General features: G+C 46.1%; 2 protein-coding genes and 1 pseudogene across 2 annotated transcripts in view; 1 reads left to right on the forward strand and 2 right to left on the reverse strand.

Annotated features, from left to right (window-relative positions):
* The window catches only part of LOC137668903 (protein FAM118B-like), a 398,331-nt gene that overhangs the window by 351,152 nt on the left and 28,191 nt on the right, over nt 1-18,988 (forward strand). The window lies entirely within an intron of this gene.
* The window catches only part of LOC137668860 (serine palmitoyltransferase 1-like), a 283,413-nt pseudogene that overhangs the window by 239,081 nt on the left and 25,344 nt on the right, over nt 1-18,988 (reverse strand).
* LOC137668999 (creatine kinase B-type-like) lies at nt 5,622-15,320 on the reverse strand. Its single transcript, XM_068410848.1, has 8 exons — nt 15,239-15,320; nt 12,517-12,729; nt 11,232-11,386; nt 10,191-10,323; nt 9,105-9,276; nt 7,404-7,527; nt 6,490-6,679; nt 5,622-5,907 (listed from the first exon to the last, which is right to left on the reverse strand). Exons 1-8 carry the CDS (start codon nt 15,246-15,248, stop codon nt 5,729-5,731), a joined length of 1,176 nt encoding a protein of 391 aa, XP_068266949.1. The 5' UTR covers nt 15,249-15,320; the 3' UTR covers nt 5,622-5,728.

Below are 18,988 nucleotides of genomic sequence, written 5' to 3' on the forward strand. Positions count from 1 at the left end.
CAGCTGTGCCCACTGTGTCCCCTCCCAGCCTCTTGCCCTCCCTCAGCCTACTTGCTTGGGGGAGGAAGAGGGAGAAACAGAGAAGCACTTGGCGCTCCGCAGGCACTGTTCAGCAACAGCAAAAATGTAGGTGTGTTATCCACACTGATCACAGCGGTCACAAACGCAGGACATAGCACCATATGAGGTGGTATGAAGAAAATTAACTCCTCCCCAGACAGACCCAGGACATGATCAAAAACTTCACCTCTTGCCTCAACTAAGGGATTTTTAACTATTTCAATCGCTAATGTAAATGATATAAAATATTTTCCTTTGCCCTGTTGCTTGCAGAAGGTAGAATTAAATGCAGTGCAGAGCTGTAAGTGCAATTACCCTGACACAGCTCACTAGGACAGAAGACTGTATTACAGCAAGACATCAACGACAGACCTCTTTTCCCTCCTTCTCCATGTGGCAGCCAGTGCTAAGTCACTTGTTCTCAGAAAAAGGGTGTGTTTTCTCCTACTATTTCTTTTCACACTGCTTTGGGACCTTTCTTGTTGAGACCTATGTACGTTTTCAAAGCAGTCTCAATCTCGTTTGCAGCAAAGAAATATGTACCACACTACTGAAAAGCATTTGAGTGCCCAGCAATCTGCCACTGAAACCTGTGTGACTTTGGCACTTGGGTATCTCTGAAGATTTGGGCTTTGGAAGCTTATTAAGCAAACTTTCAAAGGCGCCTGAAATGAACAGGAGTTGTGTTACTTTTCAGTGAGATTCGAACTCCCAAGTCTACAAATTACTTCAAAAGTAGAACTGTGGGAAATGTAATTGATCTGATCTAGCTGAACTGTGTCAGTGTTTGAGGACGTTGTCATTGGGGTTGATATTCTAGCGAACATTAATTAATGCATTAAAAAAAAAAGTTTTGCAAAACTTTCTAGCTGCCTAATCATGTAGGTGAATGCCTAGAGAACTTTCTAAAACACTAAGGCATATAATTCCCATTTATTCCCAAAGTTACCCATGCAGACACTATCAAAAAGCCAAATGGAGACTTATGTGTATCTGTAGGTGGTTAAATACCCTTAAGTACTCTTTAATTTGGCTTCATGGTGCAATACCTATAGCTTTGCTTTCCCTGTTTATAAAAACTGTTACTAGTGTTACCGCTGCACCACAGATTTTTTTGGAGAAATGATCACAAAATTAAAAAAACTAAGAAATTGCTTTTAAATTCCACGTATTACAAACGTTGTGTTCCTGTTTTTAGTTTTTGTTGCATAATCCGTAATTCTAAAACAACATTTTCGTAAAATAATGTAGATACCATTCTATGTAACTATTCTCCTTCATTTCTCTAAAATGTGTGTGTTCAAATAAATGAGGAAAAATCAAAGGTGTAAAATAATTCCACCAGGGACACAGATGCTTTACTTGGTCCAGAAAGAAAAAAGCCGTTTCCTGAGCACCAACAGGCACGCATTAGTGCGATGCACAGAGCTTCACATGTAAGGACACAGAAGTTTCGTACCTGGAAAGAACCAATGTTGCACACTACACCGCTCGTATAGATACAACCTGAGGATTTAAAGGATCAGCCTCTGCAGCAACAGGTTTGTCCTTGGTTTAGGAGGATGAAAAGGCCTTGTGCACTCAAGTCCAGGCAGGAGACATATTCCAGAACTGAGTCTGCAGCAAACCCATAGTGGGCTGGGATGAACCCGACTGCTCTGGAAAAAAAAAAAAAGAAAAAAAAGTCTCTCTCTTCCCCCCTCTCCCCCTGCCTCCCTCTCTCCTTCTCCCCTAGTAGGACAACAGGCTTGTCAGCCCTCCCTTTCTTTAGAGGTCCTACTCTATCTGCACCTGTGCAGAAAAGGGATGAGTTTAGAAATCCTTTTATTATAACAGTGTTGCACCAGCCTAATGGCATGTGTAGGGCTCTGAAAGCTCTTGCAGGTTAGAGATACCCAGAACCAAGGGGCTAAAAGATAGTCCTCAAAATCACCTTTTTTATTGCAGTTCTGTACTCAGCACAGAAGCAGAGCATCAAAAAGAAAACAGCTCATCACATTTCTCTGCTTTCCTATTTAACCTTTCTGTTTCATTCCAGCTGCTCTGGGAAAGGATGGTACACAATTTCTGCTATATTTAATAGTATCAATATGGTGGGGTATGCATGACTGGTACTGAATTTAATTTTCATATCTGTAACATTCTCCCCAGCAAAACAGTGGATTACAAAAAGCACAAACTTCTTACAGAGGAATCAACTCAAAATGTCCCAAAAGATGGCAGTTTTTAGTGATAATGTGTACTGACATTCCAAGCAAAATATGCTCTGGTAAAAAAAAAAAAAAAAAAGGTTTTGGGAAAAAAAAAAAAAAGATGATACTGAGCACATGGAAGGAAGAGCTTCTTTAGGCACTCAGCAAACACTGAGAGACACTTTTGTGAACCAAATTCAATCTTGCAATATAAGCACCTGTTGGTTGATGATTTACAGCAAATACACAAGAATATGGATCATGTGAACTTTGTAACTTAGAAATTCTTTTATGACTAAGCTCCATTTGCCCTATTGCAAAACAAGAGGGACGTGCCCATGAGCACCATCTGCAAACCCAGAATGTGAGATCACATTTGGAGTGTTGTACCCGATTTTGGGCTCCATGGTACAAGGGAACATGACACTGACAAACTGAAGTGAGTCCCACAAAGGGCCACCTAGATGATTAAGGGGCTGAGGCACCTGACATGTGAGGAGAGGTTGGCAGAAAGCTGGGTTGGTTCAGCCGGGAGAAGAGAAGCTAATGGGGAAAACTCGTTGCAGCCTTCAGCTCTGTAATGGGAGAAAACAGAGAAGATGGAATGAGACTCTCCTTGAAGGTGCATGGTGGTAAGAGGAGAGGCAATGGACACAACTGCAACAAGGGAAATTCTGGTTAAACACTCAGAAGCTTTTCCCCATGAGCGTGATCAAATGCTGGAAGAGGCGCCCAGGGATTCTCCATCCTTGGAGATACCCATAGTGGGACTGGTTACAGCCCACCTAACTGGACCTGGTCTGACTGAGGTGTTTGAAGCAGATGACCTCCAGATGTCCCTTTCAACCTGTCTGATTCTGTGATTCTGTGACCACCTTAATGGAATTTTTAAAAAATCCTAGTTATTTTGATCCTTACATTATTTGCTTTATTGATTTACTTAGTGTTTTCCCAATACCCATGTTTTTGTATCCTCATAGTCTGGTTTTGCTTTGGTTATATGTATTTACATGTGTTCTAATGCAGGTTCACTGGAGGATAAGCTTGTAAATGATTTATGAATGATTGCTTGCATATTCCTATCTCTTAGCGCTTCTTGTGCTCAGAAAAATCCAGTAAATGTTATAATTCTTTCTGAACAATTTCTGTCATAATTTAGTTTCTTCTTCAGCTCGACAGATAATGATTTCTGCAATTAATTTGCTACACCTCATTCAAAAATATTTGAGCTTTGTTTCTACTGTCTATGATTTGATGGTCAGCAGTGAGGTGCTGGGTATTCTGTACAACATATTCAAGATACAAATTGTTGATGAGGAAAATGACAAACTATTGCAGTGATCTCTAATAGGATGAATGTGAACTGGGAGATGCAGAACTGAATGGGGACGGATGCCTTTTAGAAAGATTGGGATTTACTGTTCCACTCGCAAAGGTTAAGATTTCAGGTCCTAATGTATCAGCACTGCAGCCGTCTGGAAGGAGTAGTAAACATAGGGTGTTATGAGTGAGTGCCTGTGAAATTTAAGGACCGTGGAGGGCTGTCTTGACCTGTCATCCATTTTCTTACTTCATCTTTCCCTGTCCATGACTATAACCTTTCTGTTGTGCAAATACTGTCCAGTTCTTTGGAAAGCAGCTCATTGTGTTGTGTTTGTAATTAGTCTGTCAGGCAAAGGCTAATCACCATCCTCTCCTTGGAAAGCCTGCTGAGGAGTGCTAGAGATAATAATGAATTGAAATGGTATATGAGAACAATTCTCCTGCGCTCACAAATTGGACCAAAGTAATAGATTTTTGTGAGAAAATGAACTAGTAGCTCAAATGATAAAAATCATAATGAAGGGGTGCCTGTGGGGGGTTGCATTTGCTTTTGGCCTGTGAAAGTTCTTGTGATGGAAATCAAAGTAGCATTCATCTAAACCCATGACATTTTAAGCAAAACAGATCCACTGCTCAATTGACGACAGGATACTGGGCTATTTAACCATCTTCTGATGGTGTGTAAGAAACATTTTGCATAGTACATCTCCCAGCTGTGTTTAGACGTACACTGGTTTATGCATTGGAGGTATACTTCCTTGCTAATTGTTCAGTGGAAAACCATAGCTACGTTTTTGATTTAGCACCTACCTGTGAGGGAAAGACCTGTAGAGAGGGGTCTCCATTTCATCCTTGTCCTGCAGAGCACACCAGTGTATGTCTAGAAGAAGAAGAGGAAATGAGGGTGAGAGGCCAGAGGACCCCACCTCCAGGAAAACGTGAAATCATCTAAATGGTTCTCTATTATTATGTTCTTGGTTGTGAAAGGATGACTTTTCCTCCACCATTGTGGATTATGGGTTATTGGTGAACACAGCACTGTACAGAGCGTTATCTGATTTAGCTGGGAACGCTACCTGCACGTCCAGGGTGATTCACATGCTCTCTGCTATGCCCGTACCCCTCCCATGCCAGGTGGCCTGGGCTTGTTGCAAGCAGAAGATGAGGCGATATTCTCCTCCTTTGCTCTTCCTTGTCTCCTGACTACATCCCCCGTATCACCGGGGCACGCAGGGCTCTCCACATCACTTCAATCCTAAACATGAGACAGAAGTAGGAGTCAGTACCATGCTATTTGGGGTTTAGATAACGATTCCGCTGCTTGTGAGCCCACATTCTGGTTTCTCCTACAGCCTTACAAAACCCACATGAAGAGGTTGGTCGGTCTTGAGCTGCCTTTCCTCCAAGCAGGCTCCCCTGAGGGAAGGCACACAGAGCTTTCTGGAAGCTGCCTGCCCGGGCACCGGAGGTGAGGCCCAGGTCCACCAACAGCAAAGGCAGAGCCGTTCCCTGGGGAAGGGGCTTCACCCCTGCTGGCAGCGGCCCTCAAGCCTCCCCAAATACACGCCTTGATGGGTGACAACGAACCTTTGGGTTCGCTGGTAACCCTCATGGCCCTTCACAGCAACCCACCACCCACTGGGACACCTCAAGTTTCACCAAGAGGCACGGCGAGCCCCAAGCCGGCTGGGACGGCCGCCCCTCGCCGAGGGGTGCCCAGAGGGCTGCTGAGGGCGGTCGGTGACCGTCTCCCCTCCTCAGGGACCCAGCAAGGAGCGCTGAGAGAACGGGAGGCCGGGTCCGGCAGCGGCGGGGCGGAAGGCTGAGGGGACAAGCGGCTTGATCGGGTTGCGGGCGGCGCGGGGCTGAGGGGCCGGGCGACGGGAGCGGGGGCTGACCGCGGCGGGCACGGGCGGCGGCGACTCCCCGGCTGCCGGCGGGGCTGGCGGGGGTGGAGGCGGCGGGAGCCTAAATAATGAAATAGTTTATTTCATTTTCAGCAACATCTCAACCATCAAAAAAATAAACTCCAGCACAGATGGATGGAAGACTTCTCTACAGTGTAACTAAGTGGGCTCTGACTCCAGGGGTCTGAGTTGCAGTGACATTTTATTATTCATCCAATAAGTTAGGAAGCATGAGAAAGAAGTGCTTTATTTCTGAGCTGGTATGAGGTCGTCAATGGACTGGCCTTTTTCAAGGAGTTTTTCCATTTTAATGAGGAGCTTCACACCATCCACCACCATCTGCACCAGCTCCACCTCAGAGAAGCCAAGACGATCAGCATTGGAGACATCAAACACCCCTCCGACAGCAGCTGTGTCCACACCACCTGGAGCAAGAGATTTAGTTAGTACACTGACCACTGCTAGCACAGGGAAGTCTACCTTTCTTCCCTCACTAGCCTGCAGTGGGAACACAGCAAGACACCTCTCTAGAAGTTGCCACTGCCGCCTCCTATGTGCAGGGAGATGAAGCTGCACGTGACTGCCAACATGAGCCACTGAGCACGCCATTAGGCCAGCTCTTTATTCTTGTAAGCCAAGAACAATCTAACCTGTGCTCAGAAGTACCTGCTGTAGCTATTTCCTAGCCAGAAGTTAAATCAAGATTCCGACCCCTTCTTACAACAGCAACAGCTTCCATCACGTCCACCTTACCTGGTGCTCAGAATACCAGATAGGACACACCTAGATAACCAGATACAGTAAGGTCTAAGAAGAGCACTGGCACCTCCAGCCCCTCAGGCTATGATTTTAAGGCTCGGATCTCTCCATGGGCTTACAAGAGTCCCTTTTGGATGGTCTGACAGGCACTGCCAGTGTGAACCAAGACACAGCTCTGGCTGTAGCCAGGCTTTTGCTGGTGTCTTAGGGCAGCCTGATTAGGACATCACTGTATCACCACTTCTCACCTGTGCCTCGTTTCTGCAGCCGAAGCCTCTTAAGGATTTCTCCGAACTTCTCATGTTTCCCAAGGTTTGGTAGCTTGATGTGCACACCAGCACGAAGCCCTGTTCCAAGGTTAGATGGGCAGGTCAGGATGTAGCCCAAGTGTGGATTCCACATGAACTCGTACTTTTTGGACTTGAAGAGAGTTTCTATCTATAAATAGAGAGAATGGATGTTTAGAGATTGTTCTCTGCCCAAAGGATGTAGGTCATCCATTAGTGCTCATTTACAGCTTCAGTTACATAGCAACAGCCACAACAGTTTGAACAGCTATTTGAGTCAGTCCCATAACCTCCCTCCATTTGGGAAAAAGGGTCACCAACAAGGGGCTTTTAAGGCCTTACTCTTGCTCCTAGCAGTGAGACAGGCTAAGTTTAAGCTACGCTATGAAATCTGAAGTCACTATCTGTTGGGAAGCTTGATTTAGTACGTGTCAAGCTGGCATGTCTGTTAGGATTAGCGGAGGGGATGGTAAGGCTCAAGTTCATATCAAGACTAGAAGCTGAGAAAAGCATTCAGCTTAGAAACTTCAGTCCAGCTTTGCTCGTCCACATTCAAGCAGTTTCTTCTCCCACCCAGTGTGTCTCAATGTTTGATTTATAGAGCCAGGTAGTAATCCTTTAAGTACGGTTTAGACAGCTGGATAAGGGTACCACATCAGAGGACACATTCTAGATTTCATAGTCACTATGCTTTGCCAATATAGGTGGTTCAGAGCCCTCACAGCTCTGGACCTCATCAGGGTGTTCCCAGAGACCCAAGCTATGAAGCACCACCGTGCAGGACTCAGGAGGGGGCTTGAAGGAGTTTGCATTCTCAGCTCTAACCGGAGAAACATGTACCATTTGAACCTACAGCTCAGGCAATATTGATTTACCTGTGTTAGCCCAGTACAGAAGCGGGTAAATACTTCCTTCATGTTGCCACCTTTCTGCATGGAAATAACTCTAAGGTGATCCTCCTCATTGATCCAAACAAGGAAAGTCTTGTTATCATTGTGCCTAGGAGACAACGCAAATAACTTGTTGTCTGTCCCACTTGACATTTTCAAGATAATTGTAATAGCACCAAATTACTCGTCATTGTAGCTTTTATTTTGAGAGGCTCATTTAGTTGCTTCTTCAAAGAAATTAATCTTACCTCTTTTGCCCGTGCAGGACCTAACAGAATTAAGACAGTAGTTTTTACCCTGCTCTTTCCAAGGGGTAGTTTGAATTGGCATATATCAAAACAGGTCAGAATGAGTAATAACATGACATTAGCCAGTCTTAACAGTATCAAACCCTAAAATCCAGTCACCCTGAGTTTACAAATTTAATGGATTTAATCTGTTCAGCACAGTTTGCAGGAGGGTGATCAGTACAGACTTTGGTACAGCCCTGTACAGCGATGTTCATAATGACACTGTGTTGACAATGTATAACAAAGCCTTTTATCAGAATTTTGTCAGATTCTGTTAAACTGCACTTTGTACCTTATTAGAGAACTAGGTTGAGTTTTCACTATTCCTTTTAGAGCAGGGCTCTTCAGAGATGCTACAAAAACCCGAGCTGAATGTAGTGGCATATCCATGTATGTTTGGCAAATACCAAAGGGCCCCTCTTGTCCTAGCTTGCAGCTGGCAGCAAGTACTAACGTCAATCTTTATCATGCTGATAATTTTTCAGCTTGATTAGGATCAAAAACTAACTAGTACCTGAGGAAAGTTGTTTATGCAGACAATACTGAGACTTTACACTTTAAGCTGGTAGATTAGTCATGCCCAGATGACAGCGCTATCTAGTGCTGGCAATCTGCAGGTAGATGACCCAATCCTAAAGGTGACCTACAGAAACAAAGCATGCTTCCTCTGGGTTGTACCAAAGCAGCTACAGTAATAAGATTGGAGTATTCCAGCTGATAAAAACCTAGCCCTTGGCTTACAAGGGAGCAAGTTACTTATGCTGCAGAAGCTCCCAAGATGCAGAGTTTTATGTAGGTGACCTACATCTGACAAGCAGAATCCTTCTTTTCCACACCTCTGCATCAGTCAACTCATGTCACCAAGTCTCTGGGGGCAGGGGGGGACATCTTATCACTAGTATGGGTAAAGCCATACTAGTCCAGCAACCGTGAATTTCTGCAAACAGAAGTGATCAGACTACAAGGGAGCAACTATGCATTCAGTATCAGGTCTGAGCTAAGCCAACACTACGGTTTGTTACCACAAGTTACTCTAAGCTCCTGGGACAAGAGCTGAATGTAGTGGCACATCTACTCCTTTAGACGTGATCTGCTTGCATAAGCTGATTCAATTATTGGCTGGTGCTTCACTAACCTGTGCTGGATGGGTAGACGCTGGTTACAGGCTACCCAAGCTGGCTTGTTCCTAGCAGCCTGCTGTAGTGCATGGTAACACTTGTTCAAATTCTGCTGGTTTAGATGCAACTTCCCCAGAGAAGACTACACAAGTTTTTCATTAGATTCCATAATACGAGTTCAGAAGCTGCCATTTTGCCCAACAGTACGAGCCACAACCAAAACGGCAAGATTTTTTTGCAGGGACTTTGTACGACTCCTCCCTTCCAGGCATACTCACCAGATACCCCTGGCGTCAGGCCAATCTCGTGCCATCCCAGACGCCAACAGAAGAGGAGAAACTGGCTTGTCAAACAAGAAGTGATCATCAATCAGCTGCTGCTGCTCTGCATCAGTCATGTTCCTCAGAGCATAGTACTTCCCCTTGAGATCACCCTTCAGGCTCCCCAGAGCTGAAAGAGAGAGTCACCTTTAGGATGGGACCAAAGCTGCTAGACATTCCCGGTACTTTAGAGACCACACACAAAGTATGCCAATGTCTGATCTGCTGGGTTTGGTTCCTCCCTTGCTTTCATCTGCAATGGCAATGCCTTTGCAGCATTACAGAACTTAAGGCAGTATCACATGATTTCTCTGCACCTTCCAGGCTTATACAAGTAGCCTTTGTTCCCTCACATGACGTATAGAATCATTACTGCTGTTTAACTGTAGAATCGGAGCGCTTTCTTCCAAGGAGAATCAAGGTCATGAATACAACAAACAGTATTATTCTAGTCAAGGATGTTACCCTGCCCTTGAGAGGTTTTGGAACAACTACACACTCAGTCGCCAGAATTGCACCTTGACTGTGTATCCTTTCCTCTCACTTAATGGAGTTGGGAGGCAATAGAAAGAAAAACATGCAGCTGAGTTCCACTGAAAACTAGGGCTTACTCTAGTGAACCACACATTTGGAGCAAGACTACACCCCTAAGCAAGATGAACACTAATGCAAGTCAATTAAAAGCAGCCACAAAATACTGCAACCATGACTCAAGCCCTGAAGTTGCTACATACCTGTTACATTTCAGGTTTGAGCCATGATGAACCAACCTCTTTCCACACACACATAGAAAGAAGCTTTCAAGATCAGCAAAGGTCAACTTAACGCAGTGGGACTTCCCTCTGACATGTGCTCTTGCTCTCAGCTAAAACTGCAGTGCTGATGCAGCTGTAATGTAATGAGCCTTTTTTGGAAGGATCCACGTTCAGACTAAGTCTTGAAGGAGGCTGCTTTTGCCAACTGCCTCCATTTTCAAACTGCAAAGAACACCTCTCGCGCAAAGGACATCAGGAGTTTCCCCGGCGCACCCAGCTCTCCCTTTACCTTCAACAGAGAGCTTTTCGATAGCCCGCCTCTCTCCTCGACTACAGTGCGGGGGAAGACAGAATCCACGGATGCTTCTACCAGTTCTGACACGGGAACTTAGCACGTAATTGGGATCCAGGTCATCACCTCCCTACAAGATTAGGAAACCAGTGAGTACAATGTACTACAGAAATACACATAGCTCCCATGCATTTAAGTGTGCACCTTGTACTTGAGATATTGACTACTTGGCCTGTAAGCCAGTGTCTAACTTCAGGACTATTTTCTTCAGCATTAGCTAAAGTATCTGTGTAACAGAACTCTTCTTTTGAGGCTAAGGCTATGGCTACTAAGTAGTGCTAGAAGATTGGGATACCACCAGCTCATCAGTTTTATGTCCATTTCAGACTACGGTCTGGACTTCTGTTACCCTTCAAATCTACAATCCAGAGGTATCAACATGAGGCAAACCCTTGCTGTTTAGGCACGTGTTTACTCTTGCAAATGAGAATTATTCACTACTGTCATCCAAAGTATCTTAATTTATTTTCCAGATGACTTAATGCTAGCCAATCAACATGGCATTAGGAATTCCTAAAGTAACATTTGAAATCCATAAAATGGGCAGAAATCCTTACTCGTAGCCATAACAATGTCTATTCTATAGCATGAGACCACCAGGTGATACTTAAGATCCAAGATCAGACAGTAGAAAGTGTTAAGTTCTATGACAGTCCTTGACTCCTAGGACATCATTGTTTAGCTTGACTACTATAGCCCACCGTTCATGGAAATACACGGTGAACGTGTTCGGCATGACCTACGTTGCAGCAGTACATGAATCGAGCTCCGGCTGCATGCCAGCTGCCTGGTTCTACCCAGCCCCTGACATCCTATGGCAACAAGCTCTTAAGTCTGATTGCACTGGACACACAGCCTGGGGGTCCGTGCTGGGTGAAAGCAAGGGGGCAGAGCCTGAGCAATCAGTTCAGGCAGCTGCCAGCAATCTTACCCATTTCTCAGACCAGCATGCATCAGTAATTGATTAAAAGTTTATACCTGCAGGTTATCAGCGTTCAGGTCAGTCTTGTGCTCATCAGTTGGTTTGTAGCCACCATGCCTGTCTTCAATAACTGGATCAAAGAGCTCCTTAAACACTTCATAGCTTTCTTCATCACCAGCTACGCATCCTACTGTCATTATGAAGGGATGGCCTGGAGTGGTAATAAAGTCAGAAGAGCTAAGTTTGGGTGACGTTTGGCTGTACTGCAGCGTAGCACTAACCAGGCAAGTTCTTTAGTGGTACGTCTAGTCACTTAGAAATGCATAAAAACCATAAAAAACATTTGGAGAGACCCTACATTTTACACTTCATCCAGTTAGTCAAATGCAGTGCTATGGAAACTCATAGCTATTGCCATTAAACCACACTCATTTGTCAAGCTTGGTTTAGGACAAATTTGCACAGCACATCCGATTTCACTAGCAAGTTTAGACCACCGGCTAGAACCGTACATCTAAACAGCCATGCTTTGCTGTAAGCAAGCATGCTTTGCTTTTTGTTTGTTCTGCTACAGAGTTGCATTTCTGTAGTCTGCTCATAAATACCACCTCCACGAGATTAGTTTTAAGTCACCATATTCAAAAGCACCAGTTACTTCAGCTGGCTCACACAGAATATTCTCAATGCATTTTACCAGGATTATCAACCCCAGTCTGAATGACATCATCCAGGGTGAAGCCACTGGGCGTGACTCTGTCTCTCAGTTTCTTGTATAAATCCAGGGTTAGAACTTTGGCCATGTGGTTGTTGTGGGTGCTCAGGTCCGGGTACTCCTCATCAGGAGGCAGTCTCTGATTATTTAGTTGGGCCATTTTGATATTGCTAGAGTAAAAATAAATACTGTAATGTTAACATGTAAACACATCTGCTCCCCCTTTTTTCATAGAAGTGCTAGAGAACATCACATAACCAGTTTGGAATAGGAATAGACCAGAACAGCCAGGTAAGCTGGCATTTCTCCCCCCTGCCCCCGGTTGTGTTATAATTAGAATGCATTTGGTTTGTTTTTTTTGTTTTGTTTCTTTTCCAGATTGAAGGTATTTAGCAGGGCAGTTACATAATTGAATTGTCTGGGAATTGATATGTCAGATCACAGCAAGGAACATGGCTTGATAGAACAAGGCCTCTTTTAACACAGCCATGCGTTTAGAGCTGTCTCTCAATGCTTTACAAGATTTGCCTCTCAGTAGCTCAAGAGCTTTGGGTGCCATTGTCAAGAAGCACTTCCAGTAAGGAGGGAGAACAGATCGCTATGCAGATCTAATGGTCCCTGGCCGTTACCTGGGTTGTCAACCCCAGTCTGGATGACATCATCCAGCGTAAATCCACTGGAAGTTTGTTTATCCCTCAACTTCTTGTACAGGTCCAGGGTCAACACCTTGGCCATGTGATTGTTGTGCACGCTGAGGTCAGGGAACTCCTCATCAACACAGTGCTTCATCTTCAGGAGGTTGTGGCTGTTTGAGAACGGCATGTCTGACCCTACCGCAGTCACTAGGGGAGAAAGAGGGGAAGCCTATCACCGGGGGCTCGGCAGGCCCCCGAACCACCCGGGGGAAACGCCAGCCACCTATGCAAGGTCACCTTGGCTGTCGTTCCACCCGTGCCTTTTACACCTTCGCTGCTACGCCACCTTCCACAAGAGCCAGTAAGGAGGAACGACAAAAGTTCTTCACCTCCGCCAGCCGTGCCCCGTCCTTCAACATCCCAGCGCAAGGGCTGGGGCTCTCCCCGCTCCTCCCAGACACCACCCGGGTGAAGGAACGCGCCCAGGGTCACACGGAGCGGCCGTGACAGCACCGGGCAGACCCCGCCGGCGGCTCTGGGGTGGGGGGAGTGGCCGGGCTGCCGCAGGGCTCGGGGGGGCTCAGCCCTGCCAGGACCCCAGGCCGGGTGGCAGGTGAGCGGGGCAGCACCACGATGCCCTGGGCAGGTAGTCGCGCCTCCTCCTGCCGCTGCCGAGGGGGGAGCGCTGCCGTGCCCCAGCCCGAGGAGGGATACCCCCGGCCCCTCCGCGCCCACGGAGCCCCGGCTGCTCCCCGCCTTGGGAGCGGAGGGGTGGGAAGCATCCAGCAAGCTATTATACAACAGACGGCTCCCTGGGGGGACCTGGCTGGGGCGAGCATATGTAGCTACCCTGCTAAATACCGGGTTAATCTGGTTTTAGAGCGGGGCCCGCTCCAGCTGGGGGCAAGCTCGGTAAGCACCTGCACCGCGTCCCCCGCCCGGCTGCCGCTGCCCCTGCCCCGCGCTGCCCCCCGCCGCACCCGCAGCCCCGCTCCCCCTCCTCGGCAGGACTGGCTCCGCCCCGCATAGTTGGGGGGGAAGAATTAATTAAAAAAAAAAAAAAACAACCAAAAAAAACCCACACAACTTATTTTAAAGCTGCAGGACGGCTTGACTGCCCCGGGACTTACCGAGGGCTCCACAGCTAACGCGAGGATGTCCGCTCCGCGCCCCGCTGCTGCCCTAGCAGGAGTGGTGCCCCCGCAACGCCGCCGCGCCTCTATTACATAGAGAGCGACCCGCCGCCCCATTGGCCGCTATTTATAGCCCATTCATTCCATTGGACGAGGGGCAGGAGGGCAGGGCGAGCGCCCCGTCGCTAGGAGGGCCCGGGCTTGCCGCCATTTTGCTCGGCCGGGGGGAGGCAGGGCAGCGTGGGGTGGGGGGCGCGGTGGGGCCGGCGGGACCCCACGGGAGTGCTCCCCGCAGCGGAGAGGCAGCAGCGGCCTTGGTGGTGTCGTTAAACACGTACATGTGTGTGTAAATCCATTGCCACGTTCCCTCGGCCAAGGCGTGTCTGCAGGTGGCGGTGCCGTTGCACACCGACAGGGGCACGTGGCCTGTCGCCATGGAGGCTTCACACCTTGGCTGAGGATTCAGTAACGGGTGCAATAATCCATCAGCCCAAAAATAAAGGCTTTGTAGCGCCAGGAGCGGCATGCCCGGAGTGGAGTGAGCGATTAACTGCCCCCAAGTTGGCTTGGCAGAACCGCTGGTAGGGCTGTGGGTCTGGCACTCGGCGCCCGGCAGCTGAGAGCGCTGGCCTTGTTCTGCAGGGGAAGGCCCTGCCACTCGCCCCGCACCTCGCCTCCAGCACCTGCAAAGCTGTGGGCTGGTTTTACAGCTTAACTTGAGAGGAAGTAGGGTGGTTGTGTAAAGCACAGCCGAGCCTCCTGCTCCTGTCATGTGCCAAAAAAAAAAAAAGCCTAAAGCTTTATTGGAGGGTGACTGATTGCCCGCTGAAGGCAGAAGCAGGAAGGCTGGGATTTGACACATCTAAAGCTCATGTGAAATTCATGGAAACAGTGACTTCCACTGGTGTCTTTGTAGGAATGAGCAGAGTTTGTCTCAAAGCTAAGATACAGCTCAGAATCCCATTGTTTGCAGAATCCCATTGTTTGAGAATCCCATTGTTTGCAGAGGGCTGAAGCACCTCTCCTATGAAGACAGGCTGAGAGACTTGGGGCTGTTCAGCCTGGAGAAGAGAAGGCTCTGGGGAGACCTTACAGCAGCCTTCCAGTACCGGAAGGGGGCCTACAGGAAAGCTGGAGAGGGACTTTTTACAAGGGCATGTAGTGATAGGATGAGGAGTAATGGTTTAAAACTGGAAAAGGGGAGATTTAGCTTAGATATTAGGAAGAAATTCTTTACTGTGAGGGTGGTGAGACACTGGAACAGGCTGCCCAGAGAAGCTGTGGCTGCCCCCTCCCTGGCAGTGTTCAAGGCCAGGTTGGATGAGGCTTTGAGCAACCTGGTCTAGTGGAAAGGTGTCCCTGCCCATGGCAGGGGGGTTGGAACTGGATGATCTTTACCGTCCCTCCCTACACAAACCATGCTTTGATTCTATGATTCTATGAAATAAACATATTAACAACATGAATGACTATCTTGATCTGACTTTCACCTTTACATAATGGTTTCTTTATCTTTCTCTGACATGTATTTCTCACAACAGAACCCACATTTATCCTCCTGTCCAAACAGAGAGTGTACTTACCCATGTGCATGCGGATCTGAGTCGCAGAGTTCCTTTCTTTGACATGAGTTGTGAATGTCAGGAGACAACAGCAGAAACTCTTTCCCCACCACAATTCTTTCAGCACCACAACCAGTACCCTCACCTAACAACGAGAAGCATATGCACTTTACAGAACTGCTTAGGATTTAAAAAAAAATACATACACCTAGAGGAAATCATTACCAAATAAAAAAGCATAGACTGCTTCAAATAAAAACACGTTGTGTTTGGCTGCTGTCCAGATTTCCGAGTTATTCCAGGTCTGACAGACTGAGATGCTGAGCACACAGATCTCCAGTAGAAGCCAAGGGACCTTGGCAAGTCTGGTCTCTTATCTCCCAGATCAAAGAACAAATCCTCTCTCTAGGTTGCCTCTGCCTTTTTAACCTCACAAAATCTTCCCCTACATTTTACTAATTTCACACAACACTCATGCTTCAGAATAGTGTAAATTGCAAAGAATGCCATCACTAAGCAAGTATTGAATGTATTAAATATAAGTGTCAAATCATACAGACAGTCCTCAGAATAAATGTAATATTGCTGGATGACCTCAGTTGCAAACATAGTTCTGATTGTGGATGTTTTTTATGTGAAACACCCAGGTTTTATTTTTAATTTAGAACAATAGAAATAAAACTAAGAGCATTTTCTTACATTACACCGTATTTTGGTGGTGTTTTTCTTCACAAAAAAAAAGCACATCAGGGTAGCTACTGAAGGCTCCTCCTGTCTCATTCCATAATCTATTGCCACACAAACAGAGAAGCAATCAACTTGTGCTGTACTGCTACAATTGTTCTGTAGATTTGTGGAGTCAAGGTCACCTCAAGAACCAAAATCCAAGGATCCATTTCCATTCATTGGATACGCTCTTTCCCTCACAGTCCTGCAGAACAGGGAATGCCAGTCACTGTTATAAGCTGGTAGTAGTCTCAATGGGCCATTCATTATAGCACTTGCAACACAAACAGACATCTCTTCTTCACAAAACTTTTGTTTGAAAAGAAGACATGGAAAGAGAGTCACGGGTGCAGAACAACCAAAATATACCCAGTTTACATGTTTAACAAACAGTGCACCCTCCACCCCCTTTTCCTCACCCTTATTTGACAAATCTCTAGCACGCAGTAAGTCAGAAGTGGCTATTACCTCACTGGGTTTTAGCCAGGCAGCATTTTAAGATTTGCTGAAAGCTGTGTGTAAATTGGATCCCACCTTTGTTACAGCATCCCATCCCAGCTTCCCTAGTGACTTAATTATAGATGCTGTGCTGTGTGTCAACAGCCTCTGATCAACTGTGTTATCTAGCTCATCTGCTAAGAGAATATTTTCTTTAGATAAGCCTGTATGGCCTGTTAGACTGTGATAAAGGCACCAATACTTACTTTCCCTGCTGGGATGATATCTTACTGCATACTGACTTATATGCTACATTGCCCTTCTGCAGGTCAGGATAGAAAGGTGGGGTGATTACTCCAGAGATCTCTGCGCTGAGCTTTAACAAGGAAGAATTAAGAGAAGTTAATCATGGGCCATGCAGCTAACTTCCTAAGAGGCTTAATTATAAATGTTGTGCAGCCTACAACTGCAAGAGGAGATGGCTGTTAGTGAATGTGTCTTCTGAAATTACTTGTGTGAACATAAGATGAACCTGAAGAATTAGAGGATAAACACCTTGAAAATCTAGAAGAATATTCCAGATTAGGAGACAGTAAGGGAAAGGGTTTTGCTACATACAACTGAGTTGTTTCCAATTCCTAATTGACAGCTAAACAGCACTTGAAAATGAAACATAACACTCATGTATCAGTAGATTAAAGAAATCGGTTATAGCTGCATCTGCTTAACTTCCAAAATGAAACTTCTCTTCCCATTTACATCATTTAATTCTTAAAATATATTTGCCTAGTTATTATCCTCGGTGTATTTTTTCACATTGCTTAGGCAGTCTGTTGGAAGTTTCCAGTGAGCTGAGTGCCTGTGGAAACTAGGAGCTGCTGAGTGTCTTGCTCTTGCATAGTCAGGCCTACAGTGATCTGAACAGCAGACCATCATAGGAAAGAAAGGACATAAGAACATAAACAATGACAAAGATAACCAATGACACTAAAAATGACAGAAAAAAAACAAACAAGGTAGGTGCAAATATAAAGACACAGTAGAGCCATGATTGCCAGTCAGAAAAACAGCTGAGTAGGAGTTCGCAGTTTAAGAAACCTCTGAAACTGCATACATTATGTTTACATTAGATGGAGGAGAGTTTCATAACAAAATAACAAAGACTACTGCAATTATGATATGGGCAGGTCAATAGCATAACAAAAAATATGTTCTCACTGAAGATAATGGGAAAAAAATCCCTTGTACTTGATGGAATCATATTCATTAAAAAAATCACAAATTGTCACCTAAACAGCTCTCTATTATTATGTTCTTGGTTGTGAAAGGATGACTTTTCCTCCACCATTGTGGATTACGGGTTATTGGTGAACTGCAGCACCGTACAGAGCGTTATCTGATTTAGCTGGGAATGTTACCTGCACGTCCCAGGTGATTCACATGCTCTCTGCTATGCCCGTACCCCTCCCATGCCAGGTGGCCTGGGCTTGTTGCAAGCAGAAGATGAGGTGATATTCTCCTCCTTTGCTCTTCCTTGTCTCCTGACTACATCCCCCGTATCACCGGGGCTCGCAGGGCTCTCCACATCACTTCAATCCTAAACATGAGACAGAAGTAGGAGTCAGAACCACGCTATTTGGGGTTTAGATAACGATTCCGCTGCTTGTGAGCCCACATTCTGGTTTCTCCTACAGCCTTACAAAACCCACATGAAGAGGCTGGTCGGCCTTGAGCTGCCTTTCCTCCGAGCAGGCTCCCCTGAGGGAAGGCACACAGCGCTTTCTGGAAGCTGCCTGCCGGGGTGCCGGAGGTGAGGCCCAGGTCCACCAACAGCAAAGGCAGAGCCATTTGATACAAAAATCGGAGATCTCCAAACCCCCTTGCTTTCTAACTTTCCTCACCGAAGTGGGAAGCTAGGTGCGGCTGGGTAAGGAGTCCGAAAGAAAACTCAATAACACCAGAGTGTGTTATTAAGCAGGCATTCTTTATTGCAGCGCTGGGCAGCACTGGGGATTATCCACCATGAGTGCTCCACCGGTTTGGTAAATTTTCAGAGACTATATACCATAAAGTTATACATAGTCATAGGATTTCCGAGAACTCATTTACATAGCCAAGAGATATGCAAATGTCCATTCGCATGCGCAGTCGTTTTCCCTCGTGGTCGTCGGGGGTCTTCAGATGAAGGCCGGTAGTCTTCCTCACTGTGTTCACTGACTGACCCCTGCTTCTGCGTGCACTCAGTCTAGGGATCAGGTAGGCCACGTCCTTTTAGGTTGCAGATTCCCTTATCTCTGTCTTCCTATGCATCCGCTCATCCCAAGGCCCAGCCATCTTAAGTGAGACTGTCCTGGAGCCTCCTTATCTTACAGCCATTACCACTCTTCAAATTGTAAAAGCTTCCCTTTGTTTTGTATATCTATGTTAATCGAGTGTCTAAGGTATTTTCAACATCCCTTGCTCTGGGGACCCCAACTGTTTCATTCCCCCCTTTACTTGTTACTTGTACATTCTTTTACAAAGGTTCCAAGTTTTCATATTTCATTACCTTAGGTAGGATCCAAATTTCCAGAGCTAATTTCTTCAATTTATACCATAAAAGGCAAT

This window comes from Nyctibius grandis, chromosome 11 (assembly GCF_013368605.1).
Source record: "Nyctibius grandis isolate bNycGra1 chromosome 11, bNycGra1.pri, whole genome shotgun sequence".
Taxonomy (NCBI): domain Eukaryota; kingdom Metazoa; phylum Chordata; class Aves; order Nyctibiiformes; family Nyctibiidae; genus Nyctibius; species Nyctibius grandis.